Genomic DNA, 19676 nt, shown 5'->3' with positions numbered 1-19676 from the left:
ACATCAAACCGAAGGGCTTCTGTCTAGAATGAAGAGTGGGCAAAAGTAGGTTACAGTTGTGTGTACATGAAATACATAGTTTATTCTTGTGTTATTATGTATTGTTATTCTCCATAAGAACAGCAGTAAACCAACTTTTTACCCTACCCTGTATAAAGAACTCCTGTGAATCAAAAATAAAGAGAATTCGGGCCTGACCTGCGGTGGCGCAGTGGATAAAGCGTCGACCTGGAAATGCTGAGGTCGCTGGTTCGAAACCCTGGGTTTGCCTGGTCAAAGCACATATGGGAGTTGATGCTTCCAGCACCTCCCCCTTTCTCACTCTCTCTCTCCCTCTCTCTCTTCTCTCTAAAATGAATAAAATAAAAAAATTAAAATTTAAAAAAAAATAAAGAGAACTCATTTTTAAAAGCAAGCAAAATACTTGGAGAGATATTTTACAAAGGGGATATGCAAATGGCCAGTGAGCACAGGAAAACTAGCTGTCTTGTTAGTCATCAGAGAAATGCACGTTAAAACCACAGTGAGGTAGTACTCCACACCTGCTGGAATTATTAAAATTTAAGAACTAACATCCAGGTGCAGAAAAGCTCTAGAGCAGCTAGATTTCTGAATGTGCCGCTGGTGGGCGTGTAAAACAAACAGCCCAGTCACTCTGGAAAATCATGTGGCAGTTTCTTAGTGAGTTAAATATACCCTGAATTATGGTGTAGCAATTCCGGTCCTAGGTCTTTACCCAAAAGAAAAAGTATGTTCACAGAAAGACTTGTGTAGGAATGTTCATGGCAGCTTGTTTATGACTGCCCGCACTGGGAACAGTCCAGCTGTTTACTCCCAGGAGAGTAGTAAACGCTGGCATCCTCAGCGATGCAGTCCTGCTCAGCAACAGAAAGGGAAGAATGACTAACGCATGCAGTAACACGGATGAGCTCAGAACTAAGTATGTTGGTTCTAGCCAGGTCAGCTAGGCAAAAAGAAAAAAGACATGACAAGACATCTAAATTGGAAAGGAAGAAGCAAAACTATGTCTCTACGTATCTGTAGATAATGTGGTCATGAAAACCCTAAGGAATCCAGTGAAAAACAATTGGGACTAAGAAATGGGTTCGCCAAATTAGGACACAGGATCAATATATAAAATCAATTATTTTTCATATCTGTATCAAACCATCTAAAATTGAAATTAAGAAAATTCATTTTTAACAGCATCAAAAAGTAAAATACTTTTAAGGAATGAATTTAGCAGTACAAAACATATATTCTAAATACTATAAAAACATTGTTTGATGGAATTTAAGATGTTCTAAATCAGGCGTCCCCAAACCTCGGTCTGGCATGCGGTCCCCTGAGGTCATTTATCCGCCCTGCCCCCCCTGCACTTCCGGAAGGGGCGCCTCTTTCATTGGTGGTCAGTGAGAGGAGCACTTTATGTGGCAGCCCTCCAACGTCTGAGGGACAGTGAACTGGCCCCCTGTGTAAAAAGTTTGGGGACCTCTGATCTAAATAAAATGGAAGAATATCCCATGTTCCTGGAGCAGAAGATACCATATTGTTAAAATGACAATACTTAGCTAGTAAATTATAGAACCAGATCGGTCCAGATTAAATCATTCATGCAGGAGTTCGATGATGTACCAAACTGTCTATGTTTGATAGAGGGAGTCTTTATTAACACAGTTTAATTTCAGGGTGCTTTAAATATTAAGAAAAGAATACGGCAGGATGATGAATCAGGCAAGATCATTTAGGTTAGATATTTAGGAAATGCCTTTCTGAAAAAGTGTGAGAAGTGTCTCTTTTACATTTGTTTCTTTGAAGTAGGATCGTATCAGGTTCACACACTGAGATTGGTTGATAGGTCTCCTAAGTCTCTTTGTGAAGATTACCCTGCTGTGTGTCTCTTTCTCTTCCTTTTCCTCATAATTCAGTTGTTGAACAAAGCAGGCCATTTGTTCTAGAGAGTTCCCTGTGGTCTGGGTGCCGAGTGCTTCCCTTTGGCGGAGCTCCCAGCTTAACTTGCCCCTCTGCCCTCTGCTACTCACTGCTACGTGGCGGGCGCTGGGGTCTCCAGGCTCGGTGGGATTCAGATTGGGGGGGGCACTATTATGTTGAGTCTTGAACATTAACTCCCTATTTAATCATATCAAGGCATTAATGTTTTGCACATGATAATGGTATGGTTATTGTTTACGTGTTAGAGATTTATGTTGAGAATCAGTGGATGAGATGATGAGATGTCAGGGATTTGCATCATACTAAGGATGAAATGGGGGCACCATGCAGTAAACATGGTTATAGACGATCCCAGTGGCTGTGCGTTCATTATGGAAACCGGATGATGGGTTCATGGAAGGTGCCTTATATTCTTCCACTGATTGCTTTACACATTTTGAGATATTCCGTAGTTTAAAGGTTTTTTAAAATTATGTTTATTGATTTTTAGAGAGAGAGAGAGGAAGGGAGAAAGAAAGCAAGAAACACTGATTCAGATATTTATGCATTTATTGGTTGATTCTTGTATGTGCTCTGATCGGGGATTGAACCTGCAACCTTGGTGTATTCGGACCTCGCTCTAACCAACTGAGCTACCTGGGCGGGGCTACATAATTTAAAATTTTAAAAGCAATTGTTGTTTATAGCAATTAAAATAAAGGGGGTTCGCCTGACCAGGCGGTGGCGCAGTGGATAGAGCGTCGGACTGGGATGCGGAAAGACCCAGGTTCAAGACCCCGAGGTTGCCAGCTTGAGCACGGGCTCATCTGGTTTGAGCAAAAAGCTCACCAGCTCGGACCCAAAGTCGCTGGCTCGAGCAGGGGGTTACTCGGTCTGCTGAAGGCCCACGGTCAAGGCACATATGAGAAAACAATCAATGAACAACTAAGGTGTCGCAACCACGGTCAAGGCACATATGAGAAAACAATCAATGAACAACTAAGGTGTCGCAACGAGAAACTGATGATTGATGCTTCTCATCTCTCTCCATTACTGTCTGTCCCTGCCTATCCCTCTCTCTGACTCTCTCTCTGTCTCTGTAAAAAAATAAAAAAAATAAAAATAAAGGGGGTTCTCTCTAACCCATTTATGAGGATGTAATAATTGTCCGTTCACTTCAGTGGTGTGCTGTTCTATTCATTTCTATAGGTAGCCATTATTTTTCAAGTTATATACATTTTTTTTTTTTTTGACAGAGAGAGGGACAGATAGACCAGAAGAGAGATAAGAAGCATCAGTTCTTTGTTGCGGCATCTTAGTTATTTGTTGATTACTTCTTCATTGCGAGTGGCTCCTTGCCGCTACAGCAGAGCGAGGGGCTCCTTGCCGCTACAGCAGAGCGGGGGGCTCCTTGCCGCTACAGCAGAGCGAGGGGCTCCTTGCCGCTACAGCAGAGCGAGGGGCTCCTTGCCGCTACAGCAGAGCGGGGGGCTCCTTGCCGCTACAGCAGAGCGAGGGGCTCCTTGCCGCTACAGCAGAGCGGGGGGCTCCTTGCCGCTACAGCAGAGCGGGGGGCTCCATGCCGCTACAGCAGAGCGGGGGGCTCCTTGCCGCTACAGCAGAGCGGGGGGCTCCTTGCCGCTACAGCAGAGCGGGGGGCTCCTTGCCGCTACAGCAGAGCGGGGGGCTCCTTGCCGCTACAGCAGAGCGAGGGGCTCCTTGCCGCTACAGCAGAGCGAGGGGCTCCTTGCCGCTACAGCAGAGCGAGGGGCTCCTTGCCGCTACAGCAGAGCGAGGGGCTCCTTGCCGCTACAGCAGAGCGAGTGGCTCCTTGCTTAAGCCAGCGACCTTGGGATCATATGTATGATCCTATGCTCAAGCCAGTGATTCCGAGCTCAAGCTGGTGAGCCTGCGCTCAAGCTGGCGACCTCAGGGCTTCGAACCTGGTCCTCTGTGTCCTAGTTTGATGTTCTGTCCACTCTGCCACTGCCTGGTCAGGCTCAAGTTATATTTTTAAAATTAGGTTAAACCATTTGAAATTGCTTTTTTTTTTTGAAGGACTAAATGTCCATATCCTGGCAATTGCCGGTATTTCCAGGTGATGCGTGGAAGTTGGCTTTAAAAATTTCTACAGTCACATAGTAGTTGTCATGTCTTCCTTTCGGGAGTCAGTTTACTAGTTATTAAAGCCTATGCTGTTATGATTGGATTAGATTCCAGGTTTTAAAAAGCAATGACTCATTATTAAATGGTTGTAATAAATTGTTACTTTTTTTTTTTTTTAAGTTTAAGAAAAATGAGAGCGACAACATTAAGTACATTGCCCTCAGGTAAAAATTAGATTGTTGCATTCCAGGTACAAAAAAGTGGTATAATGATACCGAAGTGGGGCGTGATAAAAGATGATATCTGGAGACAGACAAGGGCCCGACCAGGCAGGGTCTCTCCTGGAGACAGACAAGGGCCCGACCAGGCAGGGTCTCTCCTGGAATGTTTAAACAGGAGGGAAGTGATCTGGCGGCCGTCCTAAAGTACTGGTCTAGCTGCTGTGGAGCAGAGCGTGGGTTCCCTGGTGGAGTCCGGGGAAAGTGAGGGCTGGGGGCGTAGCCCAGGGTGCTGGCTGTGCACTGCGGTTCCAAGGTGGCCCCCTGGCAGCTTGACTTCTGGGGGGATTAAATGATGTGAAGGTACATAGGGAAGTGCCTAGCAACCGGAAGGCGCTTGGTCATTGACCCTTAGTGCCACTGTTGAGATACTGAATATTTCAAGTCCTGTTCTGAAATACACTCTGCTTCCTTGCTCATAGCACTTGTCGTTTCGAGGCGAGGTCATTCCCATGTACGGAAGAGGGACTTCTACATCACTCGGTCCCCTTTTTTTTTTTGTATTTTTCTGAAGCTGGAAATGGGGAGAGACAGTCAGACAGACTCCCGCATGCGCCCGACCGGGATCCACCCAGCATGCCCACCAGGGGCGATGCTCTGCCCCTCCGGGGTGTCGCTCTGTTGCGACCAGAGCCACTCTAGCGCCTGGGGCAGAGGCCAAGGAGCCATTCCCAGCGCCCTGGCCATCTTTGCTCCAGTGGAGCCTCGGCTGCGGGAGGGGAAGAGAGAGACAGAGAGGAAGGCGCGGTGGAGGGGTGGAGAAGCAGATGGGCACTTCTCCTGTGTGCCCTGGCCGGGAATCGAACCCGGGACTTCTGCACGCCAGGCCGAGACTCTACCACTGAGCCCCTTTGAAGGGGGCTCCCGAAAGGTTCTTAGACACCACGACTCGTTTCTAAAAGCCCATCTTATTCCACGTTATCAGCCAAGGACGTCATCTCACACTTAGCTCTAATATTACTGGTCCCTCAGAGCTAGCCCTGGTCTTCCTTCTAGAAACAATCTCCAGACAGAAATAACATGTGTGGTGCCGGGTGCAGCTTTGAGTCAGCGTGTGCCCCAAGTTAGCAGCAGCCTCCGAACATAAGATCTGCAGACTTGGACAGAATTCAGCTGTGGTCATCACTTCAACAATGGAGCCAATTTAAGCTTATTTTGGCAGCACTGGGGAAGTCATTATGAAAGAAAAGTGCACATATTGGGAGAAAAGAGAGTGTAAGTCACTTATCAGCAGTTGCTGATGAGTTCAGCCGAACACTAGAGAATTCAAAATACGAGGCGCTCTCATAATAGCCTGGAAATAGTTGTACACTTTTTCATTTGGGGGAACTCTTGAGTTGGTTCCCTTGCCCCTGGCATCGTGTCAGCAGAGACGGCAGACTGCAGGGCAGACATTTGAAGTGCTCACCCTGTAAGTCATGTTTTCAGAGGACCGTGCACGTGGCCTGGCTGAGCGCTCCGGCCGTGCAGGACGCCTGCGCAGAGCCAGCTTGCCTGTGGTTGTGAGGGCACCCGCACCAGGACTACTCCGACCTCTCCCGCTTTCCACCCGCACCAGGACTACTCCGACCTCTCCCGCTTTCCATTCACGGAGCTGCGAGCGCCTCCTGTGCGCGGATGGGGCCGGTTCCAGCAACCTCTCATCCTCTCCCACTTCCTGTCCCCTTTGTCTGTAGCAGCCCTCGCCCTCCAGCGGCGGCGTGTTCGGCTCTGGAAACACGGGAAGAGGGGGAGGTTTCTTCAGCGGCCTTGGAGGGAAACCCAGCCAGGATGCAGCCAACAAAAACCCATTCAGCGCGGCCAGCGGGGGCTTCGGATCGACAGCCTCTCCAAGTAAGCTGAGAAAGTTTTCCCAGCCCCTCTAACCCCCAAGGCCACTGTCATCCTCATGGCCATTGTCGATGCATCGGTGACAAGCATAGAAAGGGAAGGAAAGGTCTAGAGGGGCCATTTAAAAGATCTACCCGAAAGCAGTGTGATCTGTTTTGATTTTGTTTTTTATTTTTGGTTTTTTAATGAGATGTCCTATATAATCATGAAAAGACATCAGAGCTGCAGGGAGAGGGTTGAAATGCATTAGGCTCGACAGGACTTGAAATGAATGCAAGCAGACAGGCGTAAATGAGAGCGGTGGAGAGTGGGCGGGCAGGCGCGCGCGGGAGGCTCGTCGGGGCTCTCCTGTGTGCGTTGCTCGCCATGACTCGGCTTGAAGATCCAGCCCCGGGGGGGTGTCACCCACACGGTGACGCCTTTGTTACTTCTCACATCTCACCCTTGTGTCTTATTTCAAATGAGGCTGTAGCCTTCTGCTGGCACTTTCTTCAGCTGATTTTTAAAATCCTCTGTTGATCTGTCTCCTGGTTAGAAACGAAAGGAATTTATTCACTTATATATTTACAATGTATATATCCCACTGCTGATGGAGGCTGAGATGGGAAGTTGGGAGCCTGTGTCTGACTTTAGTGTCTCACATCTGTTGTGCAGCACAAGAGCTCAGTGACTCAAGGGCTCGTGTCCTACGCACAGGACAAACAGTGTTTCCTTAGTATTAAGGCTCATGTAGTTAACAGCACAGCTCTCCACCCTGAGTCTCCTGGACTCAGACCTGTTATCTTGCTGTCACTGCCCATCTGGTAGTCTAAAAAGAAAGATTACAGGCCCTAGCCAGTTGGCTCAGCGGTAGAGCACTGGCCCAGTATGTGGAAGTCCCAGGTTCGATTCCCGGCCAGGGCACACAGGAGAAGCGCCCATCTGCTTCTCCACCCTTCCCCCTCTCCTTCCTCTTTGTCTCTCTCTTCCCCTCCTGCAGCCAAGGCTCCATAGGAGCAAAGCTGGCCCGGGTGCTGACGGCTCAGTGGCCTCCGCCTCAGGCACTAGAATGGCTCTTGCCCCAATTAAGCAACACCTCAGGTGGTCAGAGCATCGCCCCCTGGAGGGCATGCTGGGTGGATCCTGGTTGGGCGCATGCAGAAGTCTGTCTCTCTGCCTCCCCGCTTCTCACTTCAGAAGAAAGAGAGAGAGAGAAAATAAGAAAGAGAGAGAGAGAGAGAAAAAAGAGAGAGAAAGGAAGAGAAAGAAAGAAAGATTACAGTCAGCAGACCCTGTACCTCTTAATTTGTATCACTGTGTAATGGGAAATTTTTGTTCTTTGGCTTACATCTGCAGGAGGAACGTAGAGCCCTAGAATTATGGGCTCTTAGACACCGAGTCTTGTCATCTTCAAAATCCACTTCTGCAGATGAACTCTTAATTACTCGGGAGCAGGGTCAGAGCCGGAGGCACAGCTGGCTGGTTTGCCCGGCACAGCCCCGCAGGGCCTCGCGCACACACTGTGAAAGTGGACGCTTGTACCCAGCACTCTCCATTTTCCAATAAGAAGCAAGCTTTAGGTGGTGAGGTGATCGCTTTGGGTTTTTTTAAGTCACAAGCCAGAAAGTGGCAGATCTGGCATTCAGCTACACCTCCCATAATGTGCCACACAGCATCTGGCACAGAAGAGGCACTTGGCGTGCTAGTGAGAAATGTGAGCTTAGCCCCTAGGAAGGTCCTCATCTGCCAGGTCGTGTTACCCATTTGTTAAAACTTAGGCTCGACATAGCCTTGTAGAAATCCCTTTCCTTCTGGCTGAGTCACTTCTCATGCCGTGGCTCTTACTGCCAAGGAGCTGCCTTCTTTCGGTGGGCTGGCGCTGGCCCACGAGAGCCTGCTGTGCCCGTCTCCCCTTGCCTCGTGTTCAGTCCGCCAGGGCGTGTGTGTTTACACCCCGCAGGTGGGACAGTGCTCTCCCTGGCCTGTTGGTCACTGGCACATCGTTATGATTCTTTTCTTCTGGTTTAAAATAAACACATCTCTTCTTGGTCCCGGACACCTGCTGGTCTCTTCTCCTAAACCTTGGCATTTGTTACCCAGCAGTTTACTTGTATGCCTCAGGGAAGTTTAAGTAAATTTCAGAGGGTACAGGAAATACTTAACAATTGTTTCTGTTTGTTTTTAAAAACTAAATGTTTGGCCTGACCAGGTGGTGGCGTAGTGGATAAAGCGGAGGATCCAGGTTCGAGACCCCGAGGTCACCAGCTTGAGCACGAGCTCGTCGGGTTTGAGCAAAAAGCTCACGAGCTTGAGCCCAAGGGCGCTGGCTTGAGCAGGGGGTCACTCGGTCTGCTGTAGCCCCCTGGTCAAGGCACATATGAGAAAGCAATCAGTGAACAACTAAGGAACCACAACGAAGACTTGATGATTCTCATCTCTCTCCCTTCCTGTCTGTCCCTATCTGTCCCTCTCTCTGACTCTCTCTGTCCCTAACACACAAAACAAACAAAAAAACCTAAATGGCTTGATGGTGACAGGGACAGGAGCCTTCATAGTCCTTAGGACCAAGTTCAGGCTAAGAGGGAAGAACAGCGGGCAAGCAGGAGCTGGAAGCATCTGGGGAGGCCGCTGTCCTGGCCACCGAACTCAGGGTGCTCTCTGCAGATCACCAGGGGCAGCCTCTTCCTCCTTGGGTGACTGTGACATTGGATACTTTTGGGTCTCGCTTCTTCCCTAGACTGTATGGATATGCATTCCGGGTCCTCTTCCTGCCTCTCAAAGAACCCCTTCCCTTTTCTTTTTTCTCTGTCGTTATGGGGTGTGTTCCCCAATGTCATCTGGGCATTACAGTAGCCACCCAACTCCCCTTTCTGCCTCTAGTCTCTCCCACTGCGGTCTGGAAGTCCATACCAAACTGAGTGACAAGACTGCTTTTGCTTGGCCGCACTCTACTCAAACCCGTTTGGCAGCTTCCCACTGACTGTGGCATCAAGTCCAGCTCCTCAGGCTGAAGTTAGGGCCCTCTGAGCTGGCCCCAACGGTTTTCTGACTGACTCAGTTCCCCCAACACATTCCCCCTGCTTCAGTGCTAGGGTTCACCCTGCTCCCTCCACACCACCCACTGACCCTGCCCTTCCTGCGAGGGTGAATGGAAATCTCTGCCTCTGTGCTGCGTGGACTCGGGTCGCGTGGGCCCACAGCGATTTCCTCGTGTGGAATCCCGCAGCCCTGGTGTTCCATTCCTGGGGAGACAGTGTGCCAGGGGCTCCACCTGTGCTCTGATCACGTCTTACAACAGCAGTTTCCCTGTGGCCATCCCCATTTCATCGACAAGGACAGGGAAGGGATGTGGACTTACGGAGGTGACAGGCTTTGAGTGGCGTAGCCAGCGTTTAACCTGCGTGTGTTTCCAGGGCTCGGCTCCAGCACGTTGCCTCAAGAGGTCTTCCTGGCTGCACAGCGTGACGTCGCAACCCCCAGGGGGCAGGGCGGCCCTGTGCTTGTTCCTCAGGGCATCACACATTCCTCCTCGCAGACACATATCTGAGCACAGATAGAGGAACCCGCAGTTCCCTCTGTGACGTGTAGGCCCCGGCGGCCTGGGCCTGAGGCTGCCCTGTCAGCCGGAGGAAGAGGGCGGGGACTGAGCAGAGCCCAGAGAAGGCAAGCTGCAGGCATGCGGCCGAGCCGGCCTGCTCAGTGTGTGGAGGCTGCCTCCCCACCAGGTTCCCTTCCACCTCCCAGGCACAGTGCCCAGCACACTGAACCCAGGGGTCATTTACAACTCGCGCCACAGTGGCTTGTCACTTGTAAGAACCTGCTCCTCCCAGGTCTCACTGAGGACACTGCTGGACCCATCCTCGGCGCATTTTTTCCTATATAGGGACCTGAAGACATTTGAGAATGAAAAGGCCATTTGATGAGACTTTTTTGGGCTCACAAAGCTCCCTCTATGACTGATTTTTAAGAAAATGTCTTGAGCCTGACCAGGCGGTGACACAGTGGACAGAGTGTTGGACTGGGATGTGGAGGACCCAGGTTCAGACCCCAAGGTTGCCAGCTTGAGCGCGGGCTCATCTAGTTTGAGCAGAAGCTCACCAGCTTGGACCCAAGGTCGCTGGCTTGAGCAAGGGGTTACTTGGTCTGCTGTAGCCCCCCCCCCCCTCCCCGGTCAAGGCACATATGAGAAAGCAATCAATGAACAACTAAGGAGCCGCAATGAAGAATTGATACTTCTCATCTCTCTCCCTTCCTGTCTGTCCCTATCTGTTCCTCTCGCTCTCTCTGTTTCTGTTACAAAATTAATTAATTAAATTGAAGAAGAAAATGTCTTGGAAGTTGTCCTGGACAGGTGCTTTTTGAGGTCCCTTTGTCAGGACATGTTCAGTTCTTGTGTGGTGACTGGGTGACTGGAGACCTGCAGAATGACGTGGGACTGGTCTCTGATGACATTAGGCTACGCTAGTATTCTCGCCAGATGAAAGACCTGGCAGGACGGCTGTGCCGGCGGGCAGGCCCAGAGCGGACGCCACTTCCACCTGTACTGTCCGGAGTGCGCAGCGGCAGCCGGCCGGCTCACGAGAGTTCCCTACAGTGGAATACTGTTTTAGTGCCCAACAGAGTCCCTGTGCCGTGTTTTCAAGAACTAGAGACTGTTACTTGGGGCCGTTCAGAGACCGCCGAGAAGTACATTGTTGACCACAGAAACAGCGCAGACAGTTTTCTGCCGCTTGGGTCAGGGCAGCTACACAGATCCTGGAACGGCTCAGTATGCCCGGCCCCTTTTGAGACTGCAAGTGACAGCTGTTACAGCTTGAATGGTTGAGTTCTCAGGATCTTCACAGAATGAAAAGGATTGATTCTCTCACCTGACCTACTCTGTGTTTTTTATGTCGGATATGAACGAGATATGGATGGCAGGAGGAAGAGGTAAAGAAACAGGAAGTTGTATTTCCTGAGGCCATACTATGTGCCAGACGAGGTGCGTTCCTCACACGGTCTCATCCCCTCTCCACAGCAGCTTTGCGTGGTCACAGCCGCTCTGCCCGTTTTGTGTGTGTGGGAACTGGGCTCAGGAGAGTGTAAGCGCTTGCCCGGCATCGTGGATACTGGGTGTGCTGAGCTGGGTCTGAATGCAGAATGCACGCTTGTTCGCTTGTTCGTTGTGATATGCTGTGAGCACCCTAAAGACGAAGGGTTCTAAAGGGATACAGGGCCCCAAAGCCTTGGAAAACTTCTCTGTCTCAGGAATTTAAGCCTCCCAGCGCTGTCCCAGCAAAATCCTTCACCTCTGCATTTTGAGTTTCTCCCAGAGGAGATCTAGCCCCTCGTCGTGCATGTGAATTCGTTTGCTATTTGAAATTGTGCATCGTTAGCACTGAGTCAAAAAATTGCAGCCCTCTGTTCTTGAAAGTTCGAGTTAGAAGAATGACTGAGAAGGCTGTTCTTGTCTCCATTTTCCAACGGACTGCCATTGAGGGAGTCAGAGGTGACCTTCAACTAGCTCGTCAAGGGAAATTTCGATTACAATGTTCAAGAGGACTCCCCCAGGGGACAGATAACCCTGTGTACCCGAAATAGGGGTTAACCACTGCCGCTGTCAGGGCCTGGCGTGCCCAGCCAGGCTCTCAGACTGTTGGCACTGGTTTTAGCAGGTGCCCGGGGTAGTCAAGGCTCTGTTTTTTGTTGTTTTTTTGTTTGTTTTTGAGGTGGTTGTGTCTCTGAGGGAAGGCTGAGCACTTCCCAGATTGTAGATCAAGCACTGCAGTAGAAGTTTTACCAGTCACATCTCACACGGGAAGCAGCAACAGAGTGGAGAGGGAGGTACCTGGGAACTGACAAGTTAGGGTGGACCCCCCCTTCAGACAGCTTGACTTTGAGAGTGAGTGGCTCCCTCCCCTCCCCCCCTCCCCTCCCCTGTCACCTTCACTGTGAGTGAGCAGCGCCTGGCCACTGCTGGGGGTGGCCCGGCCTGGTGCAGACGTTTGTACTTCTCATTTGGCAGCATGGAGTCAGCTCTTACCCGCCCCCCAGAGCTGATCACTTCAGCCTCCTCTTTCTGCCTCTGCCTTTGGGCCTTCACCCCATTTCGGGGTAGCTTGCTCCTCCACGCCTCCTGCGGGCACAAACTCAATAAAACCAAGAACTCTCGCCAGCTGGGTGTTAGTTGTTAGTTTCCTTCCATTGTTGGAGTGGTTCAGCACGTATTGGAAGGAGTGCCCCTCTAGACACGCGTTGGAAAGGTCAGGAGCTTCCCCTGAACCTCAGAAAGAGCAAATCAGACGGGAAGTCTTGCTGGCCTCGCTTACATTCTCATGGGATCCACTGGCTGCCACCAGATCGATGGCGGGAGGCCCTGGGTGTCGCTGGTCTGCCATGCTCGGGGCGGACCAGGCTGTGGCAAGCATGCCAACTTGACCATAGAAGCGGAGTGCCGGGCACCGTGCCACTTGCTGTGGATTTGCTCTAACTCTGTTTTCTCCAGTTTGACAAAAGTTGAAGCTGGTCCTCGTGAGGAGGTTGTTTAGAATAAAAGCCCGGTGTGAAGCTGCTCTGGTCCAATACCTGTGCAAGCGCAGACGGGCGTCTGTGAAGGACCCTCCTCTCTGGAGCCCGTGGTGCCTGTAGGGTCGTGTCAGGAAGTCCTCAGCCTGGCTACCAGAGTGATTAAACACTGGTCCATAGGGTGCGTGCCCATCAGAGAAGGGGTCCATTCTCTTCAGTTCAGCGCCCTTGAGCCCTGGGCTCCCCTGTCACTCACTCTCTTCTCCCAGAACACCCAGCGAGGTTTCTTCCTTCTGTTCTTAGAAGTAAATAAGGACAGGACCCTTTCCCCCTCTGACCTCCCGCACCCGTGTCTCACCTCCTCAGATACCTCTAACCTGTTCGGAAACAGTGGGGCCAAGACGTTTGGCGGCTTTGGCAGCTCGTCGTTCGGCGAGCAGAAACCCACGGGCACTTTCAGCGCCGGAGGCGGAAGCGTGGCGTCCCAGGGCTTCGGGTTCTCCACCCCGAGTAAGACAGGTACTTGTGTCTGTAGCAGCCGTGGGCGCTTGGAGACGTGTGTTCGCGTGCGCACAAGTAGCTGGAGGGGGATCTAGGTGTCTCGCGGGAGTAGATGGAGTGTGGGTGAAGGGACCCCCCACACACGGTGTACTTACTGAGCTCTGCGATGTTCCTGACACTGTTCTAGGCCTGCTGAGACTGCAGAGAAGCACAGAATGCATATAACGTAGCCCTTGAGAGAGCTTTGAGTCTTCCAAGGGAAGAAAATGTAGATACCTAGCAGTTGCAGAGTGGCCAGAATAAGGGGACAGAGAAGAAAGTGGTAACCGATGGTAACTGAGGTATAAGTAAGAGAGCATCCCGGGTCACGGTGTCTGGGTGCCCGGTGCCTGTCCCAGGCAGGGCAGTGTGTAACTTCTGTCTGCGTCATTGTCCTTTCTTTTCCAAATCACTTTGTTTTTGCCTTTTTTCCCCCTCATTAAATTTATTGGTTGACACTGGTTAACAAGATTATACAGGTTTCAGGTGCACAATCCTACAACACATCTGTACACTGTCCTGTGTGTTCACCACCCCGAGTCGGTTTTTTTCCTTTGAGTGTAATAAACGTGAATATATTAGATATACGTGTACTACATATACAATGTCCAAATACTTGCATGTCAGCATACAGCTCGGTTTATTTTTACAGTTTGACCATACCCATGTAATTAAGAATAAAGAATATTTTCAGCACTATGTTTTATCCCAGCATTACTTTGAAAGTATATGTTTATGGACTGTGACTTTTTATAATCATGCATTGGACTTAGAATTAAAATTTTTAGAAAACATTGTATGTTTAGACACAAAAGCTGACTTCATTTCTGTCAACTGCCTCTCTGTCCTGTTCCTGTCTCGCAGACCTACAGGTCTGCCTTCCTACCTGTCATGTGGACAGTTGTGTGAAAGGCTTTCTTTAAGGCAGGGGCAGAGGGGAGCGTTGGGTGAGACAGCAGCTCTCTTAAGCAGGCCCGAGGGGCAGAGGGGAGTGTTTGGTGAGACAGCAGTTCTCTTAAGCAGGCCCACTGTGGGTGTGTGGTAGGCCGAAATTCTGCCAACTCCAGAGGAAAGCTTCTACCTGTGGGCCAGGTGCACAGGCCGCTCTGACTCAGGGCTGTCCGGATTGGCACCGGGACTTCTCCCAAGTGGCTGTGGGCCCTAGGTGCACAGTGCACCTCTGCTCGCTGGTGACTGGGTGCCTCGGTCTTGGGTTGCCAGTTACTGTTCCTCTTTCTAGACCTTACAAGGGACGAGAAACAGCATTGCAGCTTTATTCTGCCCCCAACCTTCCCTGCAGTGATTGACTTAAAAATGAAAGGGCTACAAGCTCTCATTCCTCGTTAACAAGGCAAATATTATTTGACTAAGAGATTTTAGTGCATTAATCATCAAGACTTTCTCTTTTTTTTTTTTTTTTAAGGAATCTGGTAGTGTTTTCTTTGACTCCTCTGTTTTTCTTATATGTTGTTCTTTATCCTGGGATCGGGTCCCAGTTGATTTGAGAATCTGATGCTTTTAAAATTTCAATCTTAGGTAAAATATAACTTCCTTTAAGAATATTTTTCCTGCCCTGGCCGGTTGGCTCAGCAGTAGAGCTTCAGCCTGGCGTTTAGAAGTCCTGGGTTCAATTCCCAGCCAGGGCACACAGGAGAAGCGCCCATCTGCTTCTCCATCCTTCCCCCTTTCCTTCCTCTCTGTCTCTCTCTTCCCCTCCTGCAGCCAAGGCTCCATTGGAGCAGAGTTGGCCCGGGCGCTGAGGATGGCTCCATGGCCTCCGCCTCAGGCACTAGAATGGCTTTGGTTGCAACCGAGCAACGCCCCAGATGGGCAGAGCATCGCCCCCTGGTGGGCATGCCGGGTGGATCCTGGTCGGCACATGCGGGAGTCTGTCTCTCTGCCTCCCCGCTTCTCACTTTAGAAAAAAAAGCAAACAAGAATATTTTTCCTATTTGATTATTTGCCCCATGAAACCACCTGGTTTGAGGACTCGAACAGAGAAAGCTGCCTGAGCCAGTCCCCGAAAGAGTGAAGGTGAGGTGGGGAAGCCTGCCGCCCTGTGCCTGTGGAGGTGCGTCTGCAGGGTGCCCAGTGCTCAGAGCGCTCTTCCAGCACAGGGGGTGCCGCAGAGCTTTGGGGGGCTGCTTCCAATCCAGCTGCCGCCTCTCCGCCAAGGCAGCACCGAAGCCCGAGGCATCAGGGTCATTGCTTTCTGCTTTCAGAGGGACTTTGGACAGGTCTTTGAGCAATTCGACAGTGCCCGTCCTCCCTAGTACAGTGCATTAGGACATAACACTGCTGGGATTGATTCAAGGAGGACAGGAGGGACAGGCTGGAAATGTCCTTGCTGCCGTCCCAGGTCGTTGGGTTCACCCGCTGATCTGTGGCTGGCATTGCTGAAGGACTGGGAGTGGTTAGCCGACAGGTGGTCTCGTGAGTCAACTCAGCCCATTCCAGGCCCAGCTCCACTGTTGACTGGCTAGCCAGACATAAGCTGCAGAGCCTCAGTTTTCTCCCCTGTGAAGTGGGGATCCCGGGTTTATTGGGAGGATAAAAACAGACTGCCACGCAGCCCCTGGCACTGCCAGGGCCCTGAGTAAGTCAGATTCTTTTGTTCAGTGGTGATTAGTACATTTCTATTTCTTCAGGAGAAGAGAATCACGAAAGTACGGCATCTAATAAAATTGACCGCTCCTAGCATCAGGGGCAAGTTGCCTGTCTCCAGAAATAAGACCAGAATGACCATTCTCTTCCTGTTTCACTTCGCTGTGACTCAGGTGTGCTTGGGGCGTTGTGTGTGCACGTGTGTGTGTAACCCTCTCCTCTACCCGGTCCAGTTTACTTTCTGTATCATTGTGACTTCTCATTTTCCACTCACCTTCTACCAAGAAGTCTGAATAATATGGGCGACGAGGTACTAGATGCAGCCCTGTGTGTCTAGGAAGAAAGCGTAACTAGATCTGCAATCAGTCTTAAATAATTCAACCCCGAGGGTTTTTTAGCACTTTTTTTTCCAGTCCGTTATATTTGTAACCCAACAGTCCCCGTTATCGTGGCTTGGAATTTCACTCAAGGTTTTAAAATACAGACTGTTAACCCAAACGTGAGCTTGAGCGGAAAGGATCCTCCCCGTGGTGCGGCCCCGCGGGTGGCCCGTAAGCAGATGGATGAGTCAAGAAGAAGGGACAGGCAGCTGCCAGTGCAGCTGGTGGGCCTTTGTGGGCCTTTGCTGGCCCGGGTGGTGGAAGCTTGTGGTGGGATTAGGCATCCAATGAGAGGCCTGATTGCTCCCTCTGCGTGGGATTCACTTTGTCTGGTCCCCTTAGGCTCCTAGGACACCATTTGCTCAGCGTGCGGCCCCAAGGCCTCGCTCATCTTCAGAAATACCCCCTTAGAGTATGTTGTTTGTACGATCCATTTCATTCTATTCTACAGACACCGAGGGTCTCTGCTGATGGCCTGGAATGATTTACACAGTGTCTGGGCTCTGGGGACCTTTCTGAGAGCAGAAGAGACACTCAAGGAAGGCTGGCTCATACTCCCACCCTGGAGATCTCTGTCGGTCGGAGCCGGCTGCCGTGGCCGCCTGCCCCTTGATGCAGTGGCCACCCGGCCGGCTTGTGCTCATAGGCACGCACGCCGTGAGCCTGCGGAGGTTGCCTGGGGCTCGGACAGCTCCCCTCTCAGCTGGCAGGCTGTCTTATCTCCAGTGCACACTGTTGTACCACGTTTGTACAGCCGCCTTCATCCAGAAAAGAAATGCAGTGTGCTTGTTTATTGAGTAGCTCCTACTGCAAAGAGAAGGCATTTAAAACACAGTTCCTCTGGACAGAGAGAGAGACTGTAAGACTGCGATGAGAGTTGCGGAGCCATCGGCTCTAAATAAGTAACCAGCCCCTGGCCACATGCCAGCGCTGAGCGCTCACCCTCGCGGCTGGAGCCCGGGTCGCAGGTTCTCCCGAGAGGGGACATGAGCTTCTAACGCTGTGCGCTGGGCTTCCACGAAGCCTGGCACCATGCCTGTGCGCTGGTCAGTCACAGAGTCTGCCTTTCATCTCGGGCAGCTGCATAGGAATCGGAGTTTTGAGGATGATTTTACAATGAGGAGTCTCACAACAGGGCAGCAGACCGGAAATGTGCCGAGTAGGTTCTCGGTGGCGCTCTGATTTGACAAAACATGGAGTGGCCTGGTCCAGCTCATCTCTGGGAGGGTCCAGGGATCTCACAGACAAATGGGGTCTGCTGGGTTCTTAGAATTCCAAGGAGCTCTCCCGAGTGGGCCCCAGACTTCTCTGCTAGAAATGGAGGGAGGCAGTGGGGTGGTTCGGTTTGCTTTGGTTTTAATTATCGTTTTGCTGGTAGAAGGGGCGTTGCCTCTCCTTAGTCCTTTGTATGTGACCGTCTAACGTGTCTTTCCTTCTCTTCTCTCTTTTGGTTTGGTGCTCACCGCTCACCGTCCTCTCTTCCTGTCCCCCCTCTCTTTCCCCGCTTCTGTTTGTTTGCCTCTGTTTTGCTCAGGTGGCTTCGGTGCTGCTCCAGTGTTTGGCAGCCCTCCTACTTTTGGGGGATCCCCTGGGTTTGGAGGGGTGCCAGCATTCGGTTCAGCCCCAGCCTTTACAAGCCCTCTGGGCTCGACGGGAGGCAAAGTGTTCGGAGAGGGCACTGCGGCCGCCAGCGCAGGAGGATTCGGGTAAGCGCCTGGGACCCGGGGGGCCTGTGGGGCCGGGGACCCAGCCCAGCCAGCCCGTGCCCTGGGGCCTGGTGCTCTGGGCTTGAAAAGGACGTTCTTGCATGTTCCCTACTCTGGACCTTGAGCTGAGGGCCCCTCCGTCAAGATCAGCAGGCAGGTCGCTCCATGATTCCTCTTCCCCTTGGGGAAGGCTTATTTCTGCCAAGCCAGACTCCAGGTACATGAGGGGACACGGCCACGTGACTTCCCTGATGTGCAGAGCACTGGTTGACAGCCCTGTCACTCTGCTGGAGCTAAATGGTCAGTTAAAGGAAGAAAGCTAGTCCTGCCATGGCTCCTTTGCCACCAAGATTGCCCTTTGTGTGGTCACTGGTGCGACGAAATTCTGAACAAACTGTTCTCACCAGTTCTCTCCTCCTGGGTTGTTGTCATTAGACCACTGTCCTTGAGTAAGCCACTCCTTGTGTCCCTTCCTCCAGTCGAGCCCCGAAAAGGGTATCCGGCCCACAGTCCCCCAGGCTGGCTTCCATGGGAGGCACCAGCTGGTCCCCCGCATGTTTGAGAGTCTCTGTGACCACTCAGGTTTCGAAGCCACTCTGACGGCATTGTGCACATCCGCCCTGAAAGTGCCGTTAGGCATGGGCTTCTAAGGGCCCAGATACTTCGTTTAGCTGCCAAAACCTCAAGGAGAAAATAGCTCTCATTGCATCATGAAGTCTCGATGAAATCTAGGTGGTCATGACGTCCAAGTGCCTCATTCAGATGAGGTCTATGGTGTCTGAAATGAATGGTCTAATAAGCCTCTTGCCCTTGGCACTGGTTCAGGGCATGCAAAGCTAAAACTGGGGAGAAGGAGGCATTGTGGCAGTCCTGGGGGTAAGTGATGAGGTAGTACCATCTTTATCCTGAAAATAGACTTAGGTTCTTACTCATACCCTTTTCCCTCCATGAGGAACCTGGTGCAGAAAGGGAGGCAGGTCCCAAGGAAAGCGAACGTCCCTGCGTGGCCACTCGGCTTTCGTGTAGACACTAATGGGTCTTTTCAGTTTCCCCCAGGAAACCCCCAGAGTTCAAGTGAAGGCAGGCTTTTAAAGGCACGCTGGGACGAGCGACCCAGTGTCCTCGGCAGGCTGGAGGGGCCCGCGCCCTCCCCGACCGCCCGCGCAGAGCACTGCAGTGCTGGCGGCGCATTGACTGGGATTCAGCGTTTTATTGACGGACTTGGCAACCATCCCTTTTCTTCGCCAGCAGCAGAGCCATGTTCTGCCGTGGAGGGGCTCTCCCGCGAGCCCAGGCTGCTGGTCAGGTCCGCTCTGTAGAAAAGGACCGGCAAGGACCTGCAGAAGATTTCCACACGACATCCACGTGGGCCCGTGTCATCCCCTTTGTTTAGGTCCCTGGTCTCTGGCCCCACAGACGGTGGAGGAGTTCCCGCGGCTGTGTCTGAGAGGCCTGGGGCAGGGGTGGGACTGTAGCCGACCCGGCCAGACCGGGAGCACAGGGCCAGGGTGGTCTGTGCGCATAGGGACACCCCCTCAGCGTGGAAGGAACATGGGATCAGGTCCAGAGAGAGGCAGGCAGAAGGGTGTCGCTAATGAGGAGGGCTGAAGTGAAGCAGTGGAGAACTACTGGAAGCAGAACAAAACTACGTAGTCCAGCACTGCTCCCTCCCCAGGCGGCCTGGAGCGTCCCGCGCGGGCAGAACCGACACGCTGGGCAAGCTGCATTCTGTGTCGTTCTGTCACCTTCCTCCCCAGAGTAGAGATGGTTTGCTCTGGGCTCTGGCCTCTTCCTTCCGAGAGGCTGCTGGTGCAGAC

The 19676-nt window shown here is 51.6% G+C and overlaps 1 protein-coding gene across 4 annotated transcripts in view; it reads left to right on the top strand.

Moving 5' to 3' along the window:
- The window catches only part of NUP214 (nucleoporin 214), a 95294-nt gene that overhangs the window by 73910 nt on the left and 1708 nt on the right, over positions 1–19676 (top strand). For 2 of the 4 annotated variants that reach the window (XM_066366878.1, XM_066366874.1), the window contains 3 exons: positions 5993–6149; positions 12996–13148; positions 17688–17859. In XM_066366878.1, the coding sequence (XP_066222975.1) occupies positions 5993–6149; positions 12996–13148; positions 17688–17859 (482 nt within the window). The remainder of the gene's footprint in view (positions 1–5992; positions 6150–12995; positions 13149–17687; positions 17860–19676) is intronic. The other 2 variants (XM_066366876.1, XM_066366877.1) reach the window with 2 other exon arrangements.

Source organism: Saccopteryx leptura, chromosome 2 (assembly GCF_036850995.1).
Source record: "Saccopteryx leptura isolate mSacLep1 chromosome 2, mSacLep1_pri_phased_curated, whole genome shotgun sequence".
Lineage (NCBI taxonomy): Eukaryota > Metazoa > Chordata > Mammalia > Chiroptera > Emballonuridae > Saccopteryx > Saccopteryx leptura.
Note: the sequence above shows the minus strand (reverse complement) of the source record. Positions and strands in the feature narration are given on the sequence as shown.